The sequence below is a fragment of the Lactuca sativa genome, chromosome 5 (assembly GCF_002870075.4).
Source record: "Lactuca sativa cultivar Salinas chromosome 5, Lsat_Salinas_v11, whole genome shotgun sequence".
Classification (NCBI taxonomy): domain Eukaryota; kingdom Viridiplantae; phylum Streptophyta; class Magnoliopsida; order Asterales; family Asteraceae; genus Lactuca; species Lactuca sativa.
In genome coordinates, this window is record NC_056627.2 from 312,199,087 (window position 1) to 312,221,015 (window position 21,929).

Sequence of the window (21,929 nt, forward strand, 5' to 3'; positions counted from 1 at the left end):
TTCTTAAGCTCAAGAACAACTCGTCGAGTTGTTCATAGGACTCGGCGAGTCGGATGAAGATTGTCTGAATTCTTGGATCGGGAGAGTACTCGTCGAGTCGATGCCATACTCGACGAGTAGCAGCGAGTAGAGTCGAGGAGTGAGAATAAGGACTCGGCGAGTTGGCGGCCCAACTCGGCGAGTCAGGTCAACTGTGGGTTGACTTTGTCTGAGAGTTGACCCTGACCAACAGTTGACTTTGACCAAGGGTAAAAGAGCCATTTTTACCCAGTGCAGTGTTTAGTATTTGATTGAGTGTATTTATGGACTTGCAGCCGGGGAGATACCGGAGCAGCAGCAGTTAGCCCTCAGAGTTATTCACTCAGCAGCCAGTTCACGAGGTGAGTTTCCCTTCAGTAGGAACGGGTCTACGGCCACAATGCCGGCCCGTTTAATTATCAGTAGTTCCGGACTTTGGTCTGATGCAGTAGCTAGAGTGCTTGATGTCTTTGTGATTCAAGCATGTTTGTGTTATGTGTTCCGGACTCTGTTCCGATGCAGTATGCAGTTTATGTGGTTATAATAGTTGTTATGTTTTATGCTATGCCATGATCAGTCAGTTCCGGACTTCGGTCCGATGCAGTTAGTTCCGGACTTCGGTCCGATGCAGTTAGTTCCGGACCTTGGTCCGATGCAGTTATTTCCGGACTCTGGTCCGATGCAGGGGACAAGGTCCCAGTCAGTTTCGGACTTCGGTCCGATGCAGTTAGTTCCGGACTTCGGTCCGATGCAGTTAGTTCCGGACTTCGGTCAGATGCAGTTAGTTCCGGACCTTGGTCTGATGCAGTTATTTCCGGAATCTGGTCCGATGCAGGGGACAAGGTCCCAGTCAGTTCCGGACTTCGGTCCGATGCAGCTAGTTCCAGACTTCGGTCTGATGCAGTGGGCAAGGCCCAGTATGTGCTTATGTGTATTGTATGGTATGTGGTAGTTTGGGGGAGCTCACTAAGCTTCGTGCTTACAGTTTTAGTTTTGGTTTCAGGTACTTCCGCTAGCAGAGGGAAGAGCTCGGGATGATGGCATCGCACACACCACCGCTTCAGCTTCTATCCTGGGAGTTGATTTAGTTTTTGATTTTTATATGACATGGATATGATACAGTTTCCGCACAGTGTTGTTTTTATTATGTTTGGGATACATCACGTATGGTTTTTATGATATGAAACTCAGATTATGGTTTTTGGTTATATTGAAAAATGAAATTTTTGGGTCGTATTTTTGGGACGTTACAAGTCGGGGGAGCAACCGTTAGAGATTCCTCACTCGAGATTTCAGCAGTCAGCTTTGCGAGGTGAGTCCTCTTCCAGTAGGAACGGGTCTAAGGCACCAAGGCCGACCCATTTATGTATGTTAGCGATGCCGGGGCAAGCCCGAGAAATGTTTGTATGCTTGATGTCTTCGTGATTCTTGCATGTGTTTGTTTATGTGTTGCGGACTTTGGTCCGATGCCGGGGCAAGCCCGAGCGTCTAGCTTATATGTTATGTGTTATGTGTTCCGGACTCCGGTCCGATGCCGAGGCAAGCCCGAGGAATGTTTATATGTTTATGTGTTATATGCCTGTTGCTATGTTACATATATACCGGACTTCGGTTCGATGCCGAGCGGGGCCCGATGTAGTGGGCAAGGCCCAATGTATGTTATTATGTGATTATGTATTATTAATAAATATAAAAGTGGGCCCTCTTCTCTCTCTCTCTCTCATTCTCTCTCTCTCTCTCACACACACACACACACACTCTCAGTAACACACACACACACAACACATCACCACCAGCCTAACCCTCCCTCTTCGATTCCATCTCGAAAACAAGAAGAAGAACTGAAGGAAAAGCCACCCTCAGAACCCCTTTCCCACCTCGTCGCCATCCACTGCCACCACCAAAAACAGCCCCTCCACCACCCTCCATTGTTGTTATGTTGCTACTTGTGAGGCCCCTCCATCCCCCTTTATCTTCGTCTTCATCAGAAAGCAACAGAAACTGGCAGCAGGAGGCTGTCGCCTCCTTCCATCATCACATCACCAGCCATTGTCACCTTGTTGCTGTTGAGCCCGACCACCTCCTACTGCCTCTAATTTCACTGTAAATTCCCTTGCACCACCATTCTTTTATGATTTTGTTTTGTCAATCGTATCAGTGGTTGGCGATGGTTGGAGTCCTCACAGTGGCAGCGACCAAGGTGGGAGCGGGTGGTGACGGTAAAGTGGGCTAGCGTTGCAGGCTGGTAATGGAGCTCCGGCGACCTCCTGTTGTTTCGTTCTTGCTCTTGCTCTACGGTTTGGGGATGAGAACGAGGTCGGTGAAGGTGTTTCCGACAGCAACGATTGTAGTGGGTGATGGTGGTTTGCGTTGGTAGCCCAGGGGAAAAATAAATGGTGGAGGCTGGTGGCGGTTCCTGGTGGTTCTCGATGGCACAACTACAACAACATCACCACCCCTTCTTAGTGGTGGTTGTGCTTGACAGTGTAAGAAGGAAAGGAACAGAAGAAGAAAAAAAAGAACGTGAAGGGTGGGTGATTGAGGGTGGTTCACGGTGGTCAAAGGTCACCGGTGGTGGGTCTATGGCGGGGTAATGGTGGTGCAGGGGTGATGATGTAGTGGTGGTGTTAATGATGAGAATGCAGGTGGGAAAAGAAATTTTGGTGGGTCTAAACATGGAGGTGAAGGTGGTGAATGGGTTTAAGAAGTTTGATCAGGAAGGAAAAAGAAAATTTGCAGTTTCTTTTTTTAGTCATTGACTTTCAACGAGAGAGAGAGAGAGAGAGAGAGAGAGAGAGAGAGAGAGAGAGAGAGAGAGAGAGAGAGAGAGAGAGAGAGAGAGAGAGAGAGAGGGAGGGAGGGAAGGAGGTGGGCCCAAATTAGTTATTTTTTTCTTTTTCTTTTAAATTAAATAGAAAAAATGTATAAAATATATTAGAAAGGGCATTTTAGTCTTTTCAGTTTTCCGAGGGACCAAAACTACATGCAAACATAGTCAAATGGACCACCAACCCAAAAAACTCGTGGTTTGGACCAAAACCCCAAAAAAATACATACCATAGGGACCATTTTTACAATTTTGTCATATTATATATGATTTTAGTTTTTTAATTGCTTTTGGTTTTACTTTTAATTTATAGTTTTGAACTTTTACTTAGTTGTTGTTATTTAATTAAGATATTAGTTAATATATATTTTTAAAGTAGATTTAGTGATAAACGTTATGAATAATACTTTCAAATAAATGAGCGCTGGAATATATTTTAAGTTAGAATTATACCTAATGAAATTCATAAAATTAGTTTTATTTACTTATTTATTAATGTAGTGTGTTCTTTAAGTTTTAGCGTTATTTAATTAGGTTATTTTTTATTAATTAACGATACACTAGTTAAAAGTAAGATCCAATTAATATATATATATATATATATATATATATATATATATATATATATATATATATATATATATATATATATATATAGTTCAGGTTCATTTTAGACCATTCTAATTTTGTGAGACCGTGAGACCAAATCTAAAAATAATTTTAAAATGCAAAATAAATGGAAAAATCCAAAAAAAAAAACTTAAATATTATTTTCGGAACTTGAATTAACTAAAAAAATTAAAAATTAAAAATTAAAAAGAATTCCGTTTTTTTTTTTGAAAAATACGTGAAATATTTTAAATAGAATATTACACTGACATATTCTAAAAAATAATTTTAAAATGCAAAATAAATGGAAAAATCTAAAAAAAAAATTTAAATATTATTTTCAGAAATTGAATTAACTAAAAAAAAAATTAAAAAAAATCCTATTTTTTTGAAAAATACGTGAAATATTCTAAATAGAATATTACACTATACATATTCTAAAAATAATTTTAAAATGCAAAATAAAAAAAATAAAAAAATTCGTCTCACGGTCTCATAAAATTAAGCCGTCTCACATGAACCTAACCTTATATATATATATATATATATATATATATATATATATATATATATATATATATATATATATATATATATATATATATATATATATATATATATAATTTATTCACACATAACTCCAACATCGATAATATTATTATCATATAGTTGTAAAAGACATCCATATAAATTTGTTAACCATAATAATAGTTAACAAATAATAAACTTATTCTTTTTTCATATACAACTATAATAGGACCACTAAGATGACATGATTTTAATATATTTTATTTTATCATATGATGAAAATATCCACAATGTTTTAAGGTAATTTAGTATAAGAATCACTATGTCATGTTTAATGACAACGATGTAGTCATTTCAACTAACATATTTTTCATATTAACACACGGATATTCGCCTGATTATAAAATATTGTAAAGTCATAATGGAAAAACAGTTTTCTATTGCAAAAAGAAAACAATAATCGTACACTCTTCAACATGTAAACAACTTTTAAGTTTTAATGCACACCCTACTGTCATATTTAAGCCATCACTATATAGTATATACACAACAACATTGATGGGAATATGTTTCTCACAATATGTGGTGGTAAATCAAATGTGTCCACATAGACACTCGTATTAAATATGAATTTGAAGGCTATTAATTATGTGGGAACTGAACAAACAATGAATGATGAATCTACAAATTAATGGTAACGCCTCTAGCTGTGGTATGGTTATAATTATGATCATTTGGCGTTAGCTCAGCTGCTCCAAAAATAGAGCCATGTCTATTTGGATCATATTTTTCACCATCACCCCACAATGCATACGCTTCTTCTCCATGAACAGCATCATCACCGATCATCAACTCGTTTTCAGGCATCCTTAATGGCATGAAAATTCTGATAAATAGAAGAATAATTGTTGTGGATACGAGGTTCCATCCGATCACAAATAAGGCTGCAACTAGTTGTTTTAGGAATTGTTTGCCACCGTTTTTACCATAAAATGCACCTCTTGAACCGGTAACCGGTAAAACCATGTTGCATAGGGTCGGCTCAGCAAGTAGACCGGTCAATAGACCACCCAAGAGACCTGCTACTGCATGTGTGTGAAACACACCTAGGGTGTCATCCACCTATAACATTTAGACATGTACACGTTATATATGTATTTTATGGAAAATCCAAAATTATGTTCTTATTCTGTAGCTAATTAATATATTTAATATGCATGTAGCATATCTTTTTTTGATCACGTTGAGTCAATTTTAAAACTTAGGTCAAGTGTTTCATACTGTGTGAAACACCGCTAAAGTCTAAACCACGTTCATATATATGTTGCTATCTATACATGTATTACTACCATTTCTTTTTCTAGAACTACAATATATGATGACTATCTATTCAATCGATATGTTTAAAATTGTTCAAATCGATTGATATGTTATGTAAACTAAATGCTATTTAGTATTTGTAATTATGAGTAATCTATTAAATAATATCTACCATAATAAATAAGAATGATTTTACCACTTGTCATTCTCCCATTCAATTGACCACATGTCATTTTGTCATAATTTTGAGATATATATTTATTTTCCACTTGTCATTTACTTCATTTTTCATTTCCAATATATCATTAATTTAGTTTCCATAAATTAAACCTACAATAATGACTATTTATTTCAAATTTCAAATTCTAAATTTTAATTTTAATTTCAAATAAATTTACAGTTTAAACCTTTGTGTTTAATATTTTGTTATAATTTACCCATTTAGTACACAAATTTGATAACTAAACACATAATTTTAATTTATTTATTTTTTCATGTTTTTTTTCTCATAATTTTCAGTTATTTTGAATTTCAATTCAAATAAAATTTTCATTTAATCGTTTATATTAACATTTTGTTTTAATTAACCCGTATAATATACGGATCTCACAACTAGTTTATTATATATGTTATGTGTAATAAGAAAGAAGTATATTATAAATACCACCGTGATAACTATATTTCTTTTGAATAAAAAATAATAAGACTGAAAATTATGACATGATCAATCCCACTCAAAACTTAAATTCATAAGAAAGGAAATAATTTATCTGTTGAGCCGTGTTGATTATAGAATTGAGACAATAATTTTTTAAATAGATCAAATTACATTTCAATCTTAATAGTGAATTCCTCCTTTATCAAGTATATTAATATTTTTTTAATATATTAATTAATCAATTTCTTTCAATTTAAACAAACAATTTATTTTAGAATCACACATTTTGTTATCTTATCATTCGAAGTATTTTATTATTTGTTCATATTTTATAAATTATTTGACCTACATTCAAACAAAATTTGATTACCTATTATATTTATTCAAATGATAACTATTAAAATAAAAAATGTGTTGTAGTTTGGTTTAATAACAAAAAACAGTCTAGTAGTTTAGAATTCAAAATCTCGTAGTTATATAACATTAATACACGATTATAATTCAGTTAAATATCCTTAATAAACAAATATGTATGTACGGTAATAAGAAACAGCATACAAATAAGAAGATAATAATATTCTTTATTCTTATGGGACCCATCTAATGTGACGTATTATTCTTAAATACCTTTTCAGTTTAGAAAGTATTTTCAATGTCGTATGAGAATTTACAAACTAAAAAGTTTCTAGAAGTGAGTCTTTACCTTTTGAAGCAAAATTGATTTTTTGTGAAGGATCATCATCGTAAACCATGGAATGCTGCCGGAAAGTATCCCCATGACTATCGCCGCCCATGATTGCACCACCCCTGCTCCCGGAGTAATGCAGGCTAGGCCTGTCATCATACCCTGAACAGCCCCAATCACCGATGGTTTTCCAAAGAAAACCACATCGAGAGTCGTCCAAACCAGAAGACTTGTGGCGGCGGATATGTTTGTGTTTAACACCGCCACCGAAGCAGGAACGTTAGCTGCGTATGGTGCTCCGCCGTTGAAACCAGACCACCCCATCCATAGTAATCCGGCTCCGGCGAGCATCAGCAATACGTTGTTTGGAGGGAACCTTTCCCTATCACTTTTTAACCTTGGTCCAACCTTCAATGCCAAAAATATTATATACGGTTAATTTGAATAGTAATTTAATTTAAAAATAATTCAAGAAATCATAAATATAAATGGATTTTGAGATAGTTTATATGTTTCTTTAGTAGTTACTATTTTTTTTTTTTGACTGTTTAAACGTTATCAATAATTTATGTTTTGTTCTGTATAATAGTTTTTTTTATCATACATAATTTATGGTTTGTAGGGCTATATAATTAAAAAAAAACATTATATTGTTATATATTACAAAAAATATGTTGTATACTAATCAACTCACTATCAATAAGGCATCTCAATTGTCAAATAAAGGGAATTTTATTAATTTGATTGTGATAAACGTGATGGAATGAAACTACATATCCTATTGATCATTTTTTTATTAAACTATAATGATTATATTATTAAATACAAATTTATTTTTATTTTATTCTAAGAAGTTAATTTTAACTTTTAAATAGATATTGGTTCCTACTTCCTTACTGAAATACATGGGGGCTTAGAGGAGGGGCAAAGTGGGTAGCCGAACATGGTCCAATTTTTTTCATTATATATTTTTATTTAAAAATACAAAATTGTAATAAAGATAAGGGTCATTTTTTTCTTGTTCGTTCTGGGCCTTTAATAATATTTCATTTTTCAGGACCAGCTCTGCTGAAATAAGATGTCAGAAGTACTTTAGACGGACTCTCACTATTTGCGCTCCAACTCGAAAGATGTATCAATATATAAATGAACATAAGGTTATAGAAAAGTTGAATACATGATTTGATTAAATTCAATTCCATTATGATTCTTTAATTCTTTTCAAAAAGATAATGTGAAACAAAAACCATGTAAGCTTGACTTGTGAAAAAGGTTGGTAGGCGTATTATTATTGTTAATTTATATAAGCTACATACTCTTTTTAATAAGTTTTGTAAATATAAGCATAACATATTTGATTCAAAATGGTGTTGGATTTGCAGAGAGTTGGCTCGTCAACTCTTCATCAGTTTATGACCCTATAGTATCTATCGAAGCAACCACTTGATCAAAAGAAAATGAAGTCTTTAAATAATTGGTATCATATATGGAATATCATGTGAATGTATGGTCGACAATACATATAAAAATTTGACTATATATCTATCTAAAAAGTCTCCGCGTTTACAACCCTTTTTGTTTTCCTTTTACATCTCTATAGTATTGTGTATATTTTAGCTTGTTATAAAATTGTTTTTTAGATAAAATATACGATTATTAATTTATGATTTAATATCAAGTAAATAACACTCTATATTATAATACTTCATTTATACAAATTATATTTCATATTTGTTACAAAATGTACCACGTTATATCATTTGCATGGAAGCAAACTATATTGATCAGCTAATTAAAAAGATAAAATATTAAATATCTTAATTTTAAATTATCACACATCTTATTTAAAAACAACTTTGTTATTAAAAATGAAAAAATAAAATAAAATCTCACACAAAAATAAATATTTGGTCATTTTATAAAATTAATATTATACATTTGTATAGACTTTTTTTATTTATATATTTATACATGATACTTGGTAAAACAATGTTGTCATCAAAATATCATTAATAATCATATTATATTATCGTGTATTTATTAATTTCATCGGTGGTTAACATGTTCGCACTTTGGTTATAATAATCATATTATAACCAACAACTTATTTATTTATTTAATATGTCTAAGGGATAAATAAACAGTTTTTTCCTTCAAAACACGATCAAAAAGAAAGTTAAAAAAAATCTTTCACCAACTCATGTAAAAAGTCTTGCAAGGTAAGTAAGGCGAAGTCATATTCTTAAATTCTTACTCAATTTTTTATTTTAAAAAGTATAGTATATGTAATTCATAATCCGTGTTTCGTATTTTTAAACTATTTAAAAGTTCATTTCATCAAATTTCATATCTCCTGTTATTAAAATTATATTTATGAATAAATACAATATGTATTATCTATTTTAAATAATGAAATTAATGATAGACAGTAAACGTGTACATACCCAGTAGGCAGCAGTGAAACCGGCGATCCCTGATGACAGATGAATAACATAGCCGCCGGAGTAGTCAATAACACCCCAATGATACAGAAAACCACCACCCCACAGACTAAATGCTCCGACGGTGTATGAAAACACCAACCACAGAGGAACGAAAGCCATCCAAGCCCTGATATTCATCCTCCCAAGCACAGATCCAGCCAGCAGAATCATCGTAATAGCAGCAAAAGTGAACTGAAAATACACCATCGTAGCCATCGGATAAAACGGCCTGGTCGCCGGAGATTCAACTCTGCCGTCGCTGTAATAGTGAATGGTCTCAGGCAGGACGGCTTGACGGGCGAGATACTTCTGACCCAACGCCGGTGCACCCTTCCCCCAGAAAGGAAGGAGTTCATCGCCGAAAGCCATCCGGTAGCAAAGTAAGACCCAGCAAATGAGGACGGCGGCGAAGGCGTAAAGGGCCATGAAGGCGGAGTTGACCGCCCATTTCTTTTTGACGACGGAGGCGTAGAGGATGACGAGCCCCGGCATGCTTTGGAGTCCGACGAGGGCAGATGCTGTCATTTGCCATGCGTTGTCGCCTTTGTTGAGCCAATCGGGAACTGCCGGGAGGTGTTCTTGGTATGCTCCCGGTGTCGCCATTTTTGTTCCAAGATTTGTTCTAGATTGATGACAAAGTAGGTGGAAGTTTGTGAATGGTAAAAATAGGGTCATAATGAGTTATTTATGGAATCATGTCTGCATATTTTGATACCGACAGAAATATATTTTCTTTTGCTTAAAATTATAAAATATGTAAATAAATAAATTATTAACCCAAAAATAATTCTCATTTGTGAACATGTATTTTTTCTCTTGAAGAAATAACACGTACAATTCATAATCATAACTTGTTAATAAATTAAATCATCCTTTTAAATATTTGACAAAATGAGCTCCTAGTTGGAAATTAGAAACCGATAGCTAAGCACACCAACCAAATAAAGAAACAATTACTCAGATTTTTTATTGTTTTGAAGTTGTGTTCTTGTTGTTATGTATATGAAATGAATTGTAAAAGGAATAGTCTTCTGTATAAGACTTAGTATAAATCATTTAGCAACGACTTCTTTCTTCCTCGTTAATTTTCGTTGAAAATGCTAATTAATAAGATGGAAAAGCTAGACGGTATTGTAGGAATTAAAATTTTGTCAATATTAACACAATTTTTGTTACTATGCTCCCCAACATTTTTTTGGTGACTTTTTGGACGATTAAAGAGTGAAAATTCAGACGCTGATTCTAGAAAAATTAATGCCTAGTTAGGTAGTAGTTATAAATTGGTTAGGTAAGTGATTTTGTATACCATGATATTTCAAAGGGGGTATTAGGAATTTTAATATAGCTTCTGAGTTTCTCTCTCTCTATCTATATACATAAGTATTTATTTCATAGTTTCATACATAAGTTAACAATCTACACGTAAGAAAATTTTGGAAAGTAATAGGAAAAATAATGCAAAAAGTCGTAGGTCTTTGAGGGTTGGCGCTAGTCTTTTGGTCTTTTGGTATTGTCAAATGTCAACTAATAATTGGTCAATGAGTGAACGTCTCGCGGCAGCTGTGTTCATTTAAGGGGGAAATGGAATGGGGTATTGAGACAACTAGAGATGGAAATTGGTTAATTAATAAAGTGGGGTTGAGGCTAATATTTATACCCGTCCGTACATTACATAAGGTGGGATTGGGATTGCGGATGTCTGATCGTTTTAAAGATAACATATGTAACTAAAGGCTATTTTTAACTGGTTAAGGGTAACACGATCATTAGTTATATTAAGATTTAATTAACTTTATATAGATCTCTTTAAATAACCTCAAGAATGTCATTCTCATAGATGATATATCGTCTCCTCGATAAAAGTCTAATGGTTGAGATCTGAAACTTCACATAGAAGGTATTAGGTTCAAAACATGTGACAGGTAACAAAAGCAAAGAACAAGAACTATCCACAGGGAATGGTTTATTGAAGTCAAGATGCCCTTAAAGGCTTACCAAAAACCTTTTATAAAGAATGAAGCTACATTTTACAAGAGCAAATTTATTAACATTTAAATTGACATGAAGTTTTCATGATTTACCTCCTAACTAAATAAGAGAAAATAAAAGTACGAAAAACAAATATACTACCATAACAACATAGTAAAAGAAAATAAAGAAATAAACTAAAATTGGAGAAAAACTAACAATGAGGACCTAAACGGAGTAATTTTCCGACGATATATTGTAGGTCTTCAAATTCCTTACGGTCCTGTTTCCAAATGTGTTGGTAGCACATAAAGTTTTGTCCATACTAATGGTTATAGTAGCTACCGCCTAAAGAAATTTTTCGAAATTGAATTTATTGAAATCATATCTTCGAAGTACCATGAGTCAAGAAAGATAAACAGATTAACAATTTGAGTATCGAAAGTCACTTTCTACAAAGTCTTGATTATTATAAAATAAAACTTGTTTTTATTTCAGAAAAAAAAGTACGTAGGCATCAGTTTTTGTATGTTTTAGTTTGTATAACCATGATTGAGTTTGATTAAAAATTTGTATTTCATTTTTGCTATATTTCTTTTACATATAAGGGCATTCATTTAGTATCTCGCATTAGGCATTGAAATTCAATGGACCGATCCTACAAGTTGGACCTCTTTTAAACTCATCTGTCTTTCTCCCAACTATCAATGAAAACATGAGCTATACCATCAATCTCCTCCACATCACCCTGACACATCCAAAAAGATTGGTAGTTTTTAAGTATAAAGAAGAAAGAGAAAATGGGAATGTGAGAAGATTGTTAGTGATCATGTGATAGTTACATTGTGGAAATCTCTCTATAGCTACACACGGACTAACTATGGCTAAGTAAACAAACTAATAGACTAACAAATAGCTAAGTAATCTCAAAATAAGACATGTGTTAAATATCGACATCCTCCCCTCAAGTTGAACTTTGATGAATATCATCAAGGTTTAACTTAGAAATAAGATTTTGAAACTGAGGATTCCATTATCTTTTGCAAATATTTTTGATACTTGTTTATTTATGGGAATATCAGAATATGCTTTGGTACTGACAATCCAAGCTTATATTGATCATAGACTAGATGGCAACTAATATAAGGTGTTTGGTTCTTTCATCAAATATGGGATTTTCAGTGATGTGGATATGAGCTTTATTATCACACCATAAGGTGACTGGAATTTTAATTTTAATTTTCAAATCTCTAAGAATGTAACTAATCCATAAGAGCTCACACACCGTAGAAGCTAAGATTTTGTATTCAGCTTCACATGATGATCTTGAGATGGTTTTTTGTTTCTTTATTATCTAAAATATCAAGGATGATCCTAGAAAAATACAATATCATATAAGAGACTTTCTTGTATCATGCAAGTTGCTCGATTAAAATTGGTGCATGCATTAATCGTGATTGTCGATTAATGACGTGCCCCCTAGCGCAGGCTAAGATTAGAGCCCCCGGGTTGGAGGACTCTTCAGTTGGCTTGGCCAAGCCCAGCATGGCCGCCCCAACAGGGCTCCAACCCCCGGGTGTCCCTTCAGGGTGGGACGTCCACACGAAAGGCCCGGCCTGCCAAGGGCACTCTCCGCTACACAACAAACATAACGACTCTAGGCGACAAAGAGTTTTCTCAGAGCATTATCGTCTAAGCCAATAGTTGTCACCGACACAACAAGGGACACGATTAACCAATCAGAATAACAGATCCTATCAGAACAATAGTCCTTATCTCTCGTACAGACCACCGAGGATCATCAATATAAAAGGATCTCTATCCCGCTTTGAGAAGTAAGTGATCTCTCCTAGTTCTCACCACTCTCGTCCTGATACTCCTCACCGACTTGACTGTCAGAGCGTTTTCCTAGGACCTCCTCCCGGAGAACGGTTGGCGACCTTACTTGCTGTGACTTTGCAGATTCTCTCCGACGCAGGAGTGCATCCTCAAAGCTGGTGATCGGAGCCAAATATGTCGCATTATTTGGTGTCGTCGTTTTTATGACAAGCAATTCACAAAGCCACATTCCATTTCACCCCCAAAATGGCTAACAAAATCGTCAGTGAACCCTTAGATCAAATGAACAGCCCAATACGACCAATGATATCGTTGAAGATATCTATCACCCCCATGACGCCAGCGGAGCAAGTCGTCACAGCCATCGGTGATGCATCTCTATCCGGCCGCCCAAAACTGTCATTCACAGGCCACGACGATACAAACCCAAAACACAGCCTACAACCAACACCTAACACCCATCCTCAGTAGCACGACACCACTGGTCTCCCATACTGCCGGTGGACAAAATATATTCCCCCAAACCCCATTACTGCCAATCTTCCAAACAATCAACGGTTCACAACAGATTGTGCAAATAACACCGCTAATAACATCCCAAACCGTGAGTTGATATCCACCACTATTTCAAACACTGACACTCCATATAAACAGTGCGACCAACGGCCCACACGCAGCGCCCCAAACGTCAACTTATCCGACGTTTACGGCGGGTACTATGTTGTCGTCGTCATTACAACAATACCAACAACCCTCGATAACTTAACAACTCACCATTCCGTTCCAACCACAAAACGTCTATGGCCCAACACAAACAAATCTGACGGTGTACAACAATATATTGATACAGCCATACTTAGCAATGCAACAACCCACTTACCACTATATCCAACAAACCCCAAACCAAGACTGCCTCAAGCGAAGCGTCACCTCACTATTTGTGAAAGAACTCCTAGACTACGAGATACCCAACACTGTAAAGCTACCTAACCTTAAAGCCTCCAACGGTATCATAGACCCGGACAGCCATATCGACACGTACGAGTGTACCATGACATCCCTCAAACTCGACGAACGTTTTTGGTGCATTTATTTCCCTATCACAAGACCAAGTCCATGAACAAATCCAATAACAACAAATTAGAGAATACAAGAGTTATTTTCTAGGACAAACTAGATACAAATCACCGGCCAAAAGTCAATGACTAAACAACCCCTGAAGGAAGAATGAACAAGTAGAGTTTCCTGATAAATAATACCTATTATGTGAGCATATGCCTTTACAAAACTCTATCGAAGACTCCACTGACGATCTCCCTCATTCATATTAAATAACTATTAGTCTTGAAGCTACACACCATATTTTAGGATGATATAACGATTAACGAATGCGTACTGACGATTCTCCCACACATAAAATTGGACGAAATTTTAAGAACCCTCAAATTAAGATATGCCTCTCTTTTGGCTCTCTTTTTGCCTCCTTGCATTCCCTTTTCCACATAAGAGCAACCACAACGGACCTGCAAATTTGTGTTTTACAGACCAATATTCCTCTAATAGACCTCAATACTTGTCGGCATTTTGATGTAGCACTACAGTGTCCTAACAAATTGGTGTGAAACTGTTCATCACCTCTAATCTATATACATAATATATATATATATATATATATATATATATATATATATATATATATATATATATATATATATATATATATATATTCTTTTTTATCCCCTTTTCAATAATAAAAGAAAACATTACTTTTATTCATTTGTTATGGAAGTAATTTAAAAACTATACAAAACACTCTTTTGTTGTATATTTTATGGTTTTGATGATTTAACAAAATAAAATAATTAATACAAAATGATTTTATTAAATAACAAACTCATATATATGTGTGTGTGTGTAATTCAACCTTAACAAACATAACATAGATAGTAAATGAAAAACATAAATAAAATAAAAAAGTAAAGATTGTTTCCGTTCCTCAAAGTACTCAAAGTATTGGTTATAGTTTTGAGATCATTGGTCTTATCTTGAACCTGAACTCCTTCTCCATGATCTTCTCCGGATCATTGATATTGATGTGGTTGGTTTTGAGATGCTCAATATTGAAATCTTTGTCCGTGAAATCCTTGACCTTAATCATCTTGTTGAGACTGTTTTATTATTTTCCTCATTTTGAATATACTTACGAAACTCAGGATCAGAGATATTATTCAAATTAGTAAATACATTAATTGAACATATGTGGGATAAGTATACTAACTTAGACAACTAGTTTTTATTTACGTTGAAATAAGTGTAATGTTTTTTTTCTAGTTATATAATATCTTTAGTTCAATTTTAAAATGTAATTTTCATCTTATTTATGTTGTAAAATCAGTTAATACTATTATTAATAATAATTAATAAATCATAATAAACTTAATTAAATAAAATCATATAATTTTATAAGAAATATTAGTTTATAATTATAATATTAAAATATGTTTATAGTGTTAATGTTTAGTGTATGATTGGAATTGAAAATGATTTTTACACAAAAGTAATATGACTTTTAGTGTTAGCCTAGTGTTGGTCTAAGAAAAATTAGTTGATCCAATATTCAACAAAGCCCAAACATTTAACAGTATAAATATAAATAAGGTGGCAACCTAACTAGGAGGGAAGCCCAAACCCCAACACCTTGTGAATTTTTGACAATTTCTTTACCTTTTGAAACACCCACATTTTCCACTTAACTATATCGTTTAGCAACCGGTTAGTAAGCTATTTTGGAAACTTAGGTCTTAGAGATTATCATTATGTTGCCCATATTATCGTTTATTTCTTTGGTTCTTCCAATCCTTCCATTTCTTATTTCCTTGATTCCATGTCGACATCTCAAAGAATGTGTTTGATATGCCACATTGTGCCATAACTGCTCAACACTCCTCAAATGGCCAAAGCCAAAATCGCCTCTAAGATAAATGATATAAACTCAATAAAAAAAATAATTTGAAATATTAAAGGGGTGTTTGGGGTTGCTTTTTAGCCTAAATTTTTTTTTTCAACAAAAAGACTTTTTGTCTTATAGCTTTCTGCAAAAAAAAGGTTTTAAAATGTGTTTGAATTATCTTTTGAGAGAACAAAGATTAAAAAGCTAAAAATCACAAAAAGTCATAATTTCTAGCTTTTAAAATCATTTATTTTTCTTCTTTCCAAAAAAAAAAAAAACTTTTAGAATTAACAAACACCTATTCATACTTTTAATTTTTTAAAAAAACTGAAAGTTCAAAAAATCCCCAAACACTCTCTAAATAAATGTTGTAAAGAAGTATAAGAAAGAAGGGAGTTTTGCCCAAATACTTTTTAAACCCTCCTTGAAATCCATTGGATAGCTCCCTCCATGGCTTCTCTCACACGTGTCCTCCTACCAACTTTTTCACAATTTCCTCATCACCCTTCCACTTCTACCTGCACCAAAAATTATACAATTTCTTCCACAACCCGAAGGAGATTCTCAGTTTTCTCGATGTCGGAATCCAACCGCACCACCGTCCTCGTCACCGGAGCTGGTGGCAGAACTGGTATTAACTTTCATCTACCACTTTTCCTACTTATCTCCTCAATTCTGCGCCCATAAATTTGGTTTTTTCGCCAAAATATCTTATCATTTTTGACACTATATATTGAATTGCGTAATTTTTGGTAGAAGTAGACGGCTTTTCGGTTATCTGCTATGGAATTGAGTAGCCTTGCTATCGGTTTTGAGTTTTATAGGGTTCAGCGGTTTTGATAACCGCAGAGTTTCATCCTTGGTTGACTTGTGACTTCCCAAACAATTCAAACAGAAAATATCCGAGTCAAATTAGTTACTGTAGATCTGAATTAAAGTAAATCACTAGCGAACAAAAACAGTACAATCTCACTTAAGTTATCGAATCAATCTGTTCTTTGGAGTTTGTAATCTTCTTGTGCTGTAGAAAGGAAGAAGATCTTAGAGTTTCTAATTCCAAAATCCCAGACGTTTGTTTCATAATTTGAGATGGTATAAGCTTCTGTACATTCTAAATACAATTCTTTCCTGTTTGTATGTAGTTGATCAATTCATTACCAGAAGACTGGATGATTTCATACTAACTTTTGTAGTTCTCAAGTCAAAGGATACACTCACAATTTTATTCTTGAATGACTTATACATAATACATCCATTTCATCTTTGTTTGAATGAAACTCCAAGTGTTAGCTCCTTTAATGGTGTTTACATTTATTGCTTTTTTTATTTTGTAGGTCAAATAGTTTATAAAAAACTGAAGGAGAGATCAACCGAGTATATTGCAAGAGGTTTGGTTAGAACTGAAGAAAGCAAGGAAAAAATTGGTGGAGAAGATGATGTTTTCATTGGTGATATAAGAAATACCGAAACTATCCTTCCTGCTATTCAAGGCATAGATGCTCTTGTAATTCTAACAAGTGCAGTCCCTAAAATGAAACCTGGTTTTGATCCAACTAAAGGTGGAAGACCTGAATTCTTTTTTGAAGAAGGAGCAAACCCTGAACAAGTATTAATTACTTTAATACCCTTTACATTCAAATAGTTTCTTCTTAATTAGTTACTATATAAATTATTAAACTTGTTATGCTTTAGGTTGATTGGGAAGGGCAGAAAAATCAGATAGATGCTGGTAAGGGTCTTTTGGTCTTTCTACTTATTACCTGTTTTATATTTTTGGTTTGTGTTTATTTAATTTTGGTGAATCTTTATAAATTATACAGCTAAAGCTGCTGGAGTGAAGCAAATTGTTCTTGTGGGGTCCATGGGTGGAACAAATATTAACCACCCTTTAAACAGCTTGGGAAATGGGAATATTCTGGTTTGTTTAATTTTTTTTATTTAAAGATAACAGTTGTAGTGTCTGTATATAATTAATATTAAATAAAAACTTTTTTCATCTGTGATTATTGGTTTCAGGTGTGGAAGAGAAAAGCTGAACAGTATCTAGCAGACTCTGGCCTTCCATACACCATTATAAGGTTATAATTGGAATTACAGTTAAAAGTTTTAACTAACTAAATTAACTGTCACAAATGATGATAATGATGATGATGATGATGATGATGTAGGGCTGGGGGATTGCAAGATAAGGAAGGTGGGGTCCGCGAGCTGCTTATTGGGAAAGATGATGAGCTTCTCCAGACTGAAACCAAAACCATTGCAAGACCAGATGTGGCTGAAGTCTGTATTCAGGTACATGTTGTGAAAAATGACGTTTTTGCCCTTTGGGATATTTGTTGTGACATTTTTGTAAATGTAGGCACTGCAATTTGAGGAGGCGAAATGTAAGGCGTTTGATCTTGCATCCAAACCTGAGGGAAGTGGGACCCCAACAAAAGATTTCAAGGCCTTATTTTCACAAGTCAATACTCGTTTTTAAGGTGAACATGTCTTGCCATTTGTTCATTATAAGAATCAGCATATTGTGAATGATGAGTTGTAATAATTTCGGATATTTTCAAATTAGAATTATTCGAGAATTTGAATTTGAGAAAGGCTTGTATGTTTGTGTCAGAGGGAAATGAAATTTGCAGTATGCTTCTTCTGAAAACCTAGTAAGGCTTGAGGGAGTGGCCTCGCCACCCCTCTCGCCAAAAGGCTCGTGATTAGATGCTACCACATCCCCACCAGCTCTTAGCACCTTGACACATAAGTTTTTTGAGTGCAATATCATTTTTTTTTTCTTAGCACCTAATTCTTAGCATTTGGTAGGGATCCGAGCACTCCATTGTTTTTTTTTTTCTTTTTCAAATTTAATTAAATTGTATTTTTTTTTAAACCCAGTATAATTTAATATACAATTTGTAACAAACATCTAGACTTAAAACATTTTATTTCATAGGTTATATATGATCATTTGTTTAATACAATAGTATTTAAGCAAACAATTGAAAGTTTGGAACTCATGTTTTTTTATTCTAAACAAAATAAATACTAAATAATAATGCTTTTTCCACGGATACATGTAAATGTTATTTTTTGATGTACAAATGGCCACGTATCTCACATGAAGAGGTAGTATTTCCCATGATTAAAAAAAACAACCAATCACGATTAGACAAAATTGCAAGAATGGTCCCTGTGGTTAGGCCGAAAACGTATTTTCTTTTTTCTTTTTCTTTTAATAAAAGTATTTGAATAAATAAAAATAAACTGAAAAAGTAAAAAAGAAAGGGCAAAATGGTCATTATTAAAAAATTTAAAGTATATTGGACCAAAGTGGCAAGAAAATGAAAACCTTTGGACCATGATTGCTAGTCCAAACCTGTTTGGCCCAAAGTGGCAATTTCGCCCTAACCACAGGGACCATTCTTGCAATTTTTGTAGCACCTGGTTCCTGGTACGCAAAACTTATCTAAGTATTTTGCATTTTAGCCTTGGACTCGGTGAGTTGTAGGCCCGACTCGTCGAGTAGCGACAAGATTTTGAGCACGTTTAAGTTGGCGACTCGGCGAGTCCACATTCTGGACTCGGCGAGTCCCCGTTGTCTGATGAAACCCTAATTTCAAGGGTTTGCACCCTATTTAAACCAACCTTATGCGCCCCAAGCTCGTCCCCTTCACCCTCAGAGCCCCCTATATCGTTCTAACCTCGTTCCTTGTGAGATTGAAGTGCTTGGGTGTGATTTCTTGAAGACTTTGAAAGAGAAAGTAGAGTAGATCAAGAGGAGAAGGAGGCCAGACATCTTGGTGTTATTCCAGAGATTTCCTTGAGGTATAACTCAGTTTCCTCTCTGTTTTCATGCTTATAGTCCCCTTTGAGCTCCATTAAAGTCCTTCTTGAGCTATTTCCAAGCTTGGGTATGAATTAGGGTTTGTGATAAGCTGATTAACCTTTAGATCTAGGCATGATTGAGCTCCAGGAGCTCGGATACACTGCCTTTATGAAGCCATATTGCATGAAAGCCCTAGATCTACTCTTTTAGTGCATTTTGAACCCTAAAACCTTCATTGGTGTTTATTTACACGTAAAGTTGGAAACTTTACGTGATAATCAAGCCCTAAGAACCCAGATCTATGTATGGCATGAGCTAGATTCAAGCAAAATCGAGTATATAGTATTTGCATGTGAAAGACTCAGTGAGTCGTTCATCGGACTCGGCGAGTCGAGTCGCGAGTCCCCGAGTTTTCCTCCTTTTCGTGTTTGCTGAGTGGGGTAGTGAGTCATGGGGTGTGACTCAGTGAGTCGGAAGCCAGACTCACCCATGAAGGAACTCGGCGAGTCAATGCCCTGACTCGGCGAGTCCAAGGCAATCTTCTTGCCTCAAGAACAGACTCGGCGAGTTGTTCATACAACTCGACGAGTCTCAGCATAGAATGTTCTTCGGATGAATACGAACTCGACGAGTTGTTCATACAACTCGGCGAGTATGATGAAGGACTATTGGACTTCGGTGTAGAAGGAAAACTCGTCGAGTCAATGCATAACTCGACGAGTAGAGACGGGATTATGGTCAATTGAATGGATAGGGACTTGACGAGTTGGCGAGCCAACTCGGCGAACTGGAAGTTGACTTTGACTTTGACTCTTGGTTTGGTTAGGGGTAAATGGTCATTTTACCCTGAGGTCGGTTAGCAGTATTTGACTGAGTGTTTCGTGGGAATTATAGCCGGAGGATTTCCGGGGCAGCAGCAGTAGAAGACGGTCAGTTCCCACGCAGATCAGCAACTACTTTGAGGTGAGTTACCTTCCAGTAGCGGTGGGTCTACGGCCACAATGCCGGCCCACTAGTAGGAGTTGTATGTTAGATGATTGTCTTTGTGATATCATCTAGGTTTGCTACTACCTGATATGTTATATGCTGGCATGATATGTATATGTGATAGTAGTAGAGTTCGGTTGTTAGGACCGAAGGGTAGGTCAGACACCCCATATATGTCTGACAGTATGTGATGATATGTTTATATGCTGACATGATATGTTATATGCGATAGTGGTAGTAGGAGGGGAATAGTCCCCAAGTTCGGTCGTTAGGACTGAAGGGTAGATCCGACACCCCATATATGTCTGATAATATGTTATGTTATGATATATGTGATAGTAGTAGTAGGGGTGAAATAGACCCCGAGGATCGGTTGTTAGGACCGATGGGTAGTCAGCACCCCAGAATGGCTTGACATGGGTAGTCAGCACCCCAGAATGGCTTGACACGGGTAGGTCGGCACCCCAGAATGGTCGTACCAGGTAGGTCGGGCACCCCAGAATTGCCCGGCAGTATGTATGATATGTGATTGTATGGTATGTGGTATGATGGGGGAACTCACTAAGCTTCGTGCTTACAGTTTACAGTTTTGGTTTCAGGTACCTCTTCTTCGAAGGGGAAGGAGCTGGCGCGGTAGCGGCACATCATATACACGCTTTGTATTCCGCACTATGAGATCTTCCTGGGGAGTTGTACTATGACATTATTATGTTTTATAAAATGGTTTCTAGACACGCGATATCTTTTATGAAATGATATGATCGGTGAATGTTTTATTTCTAATGTTTTGCAAAGTATATGTTTTTAAAATGAAAATTTTGGCTCATATTTTGGGACGTTACAAGTTGGTATCAGAGCCCTGGTTTGAGGGATTCAGACACACCTTCGGGGGTGTCTGAACTCAAATCGAGGGATTAAAAGATTTTAAAGAAGAAAATATTTTCTAAAAAGCTAAGTAAAGAGTTTTAAGAAAGGACGAAGTGTGTGATGTGCGCGACCGGCCGAGCTCAAGTAAGTATTCCCCAAAGTACCCATACAAGCTTATGTTATGTTATCAGTTTCAATAGAATAGCATGCTAGAATAGGACTAAGGATCTAGGAGTGATGCCTTATGTGTCTGCTTTATGTGCTTCAGTGTATGAAAATTGCATGCTAGAATTGAGTAGACGGCAGTAGGATAGCCTGTTTAGGTTATGTCTGATAGTATGCTAGTTCAGCTTCTCTCTATGAGGACAGATTTGTT

At 35.2% G+C, this 21,929-nt stretch overlaps 2 protein-coding genes across 2 annotated transcripts; one reads left to right on the forward strand and one right to left on the reverse strand.

Moving 5' to 3' along the window:
- Positions 1-4,401: 4,401 nt before the first annotated feature.
- On the reverse strand, positions 4,402-9,799 carry LOC111887916 (ammonium transporter 2). The gene is made up of 3 exons (XM_023884051.3): positions 9,090-9,799; positions 6,664-7,053; positions 4,402-5,104 (listed from the first exon to the last, which is right to left on the reverse strand). Exons 1-3 carry the CDS (start codon positions 9,729-9,731, stop codon positions 4,664-4,666), a joined length of 1,473 nt encoding a protein of 490 aa, XP_023739819.1. The 5' UTR covers positions 9,732-9,799; the 3' UTR covers positions 4,402-4,663.
- A 6,495-nt stretch (positions 9,800-16,294) lies between these two features.
- LOC111887924 (uncharacterized protein At5g02240) lies at positions 16,295-18,498 on the forward strand. The gene is made up of 7 exons (XM_023884058.3): positions 16,295-16,516; positions 17,220-17,491; positions 17,578-17,614; positions 17,706-17,803; positions 17,902-17,963; positions 18,054-18,177; positions 18,245-18,498. Exons 1-7 carry the CDS (start codon positions 16,336-16,338, stop codon positions 18,362-18,364), a joined length of 894 nt encoding a protein of 297 aa, XP_023739826.1. The 5' UTR covers positions 16,295-16,335; the 3' UTR covers positions 18,365-18,498.
- The last annotated feature ends 3,431 nt before the right edge of the window (positions 18,499-21,929 follow it).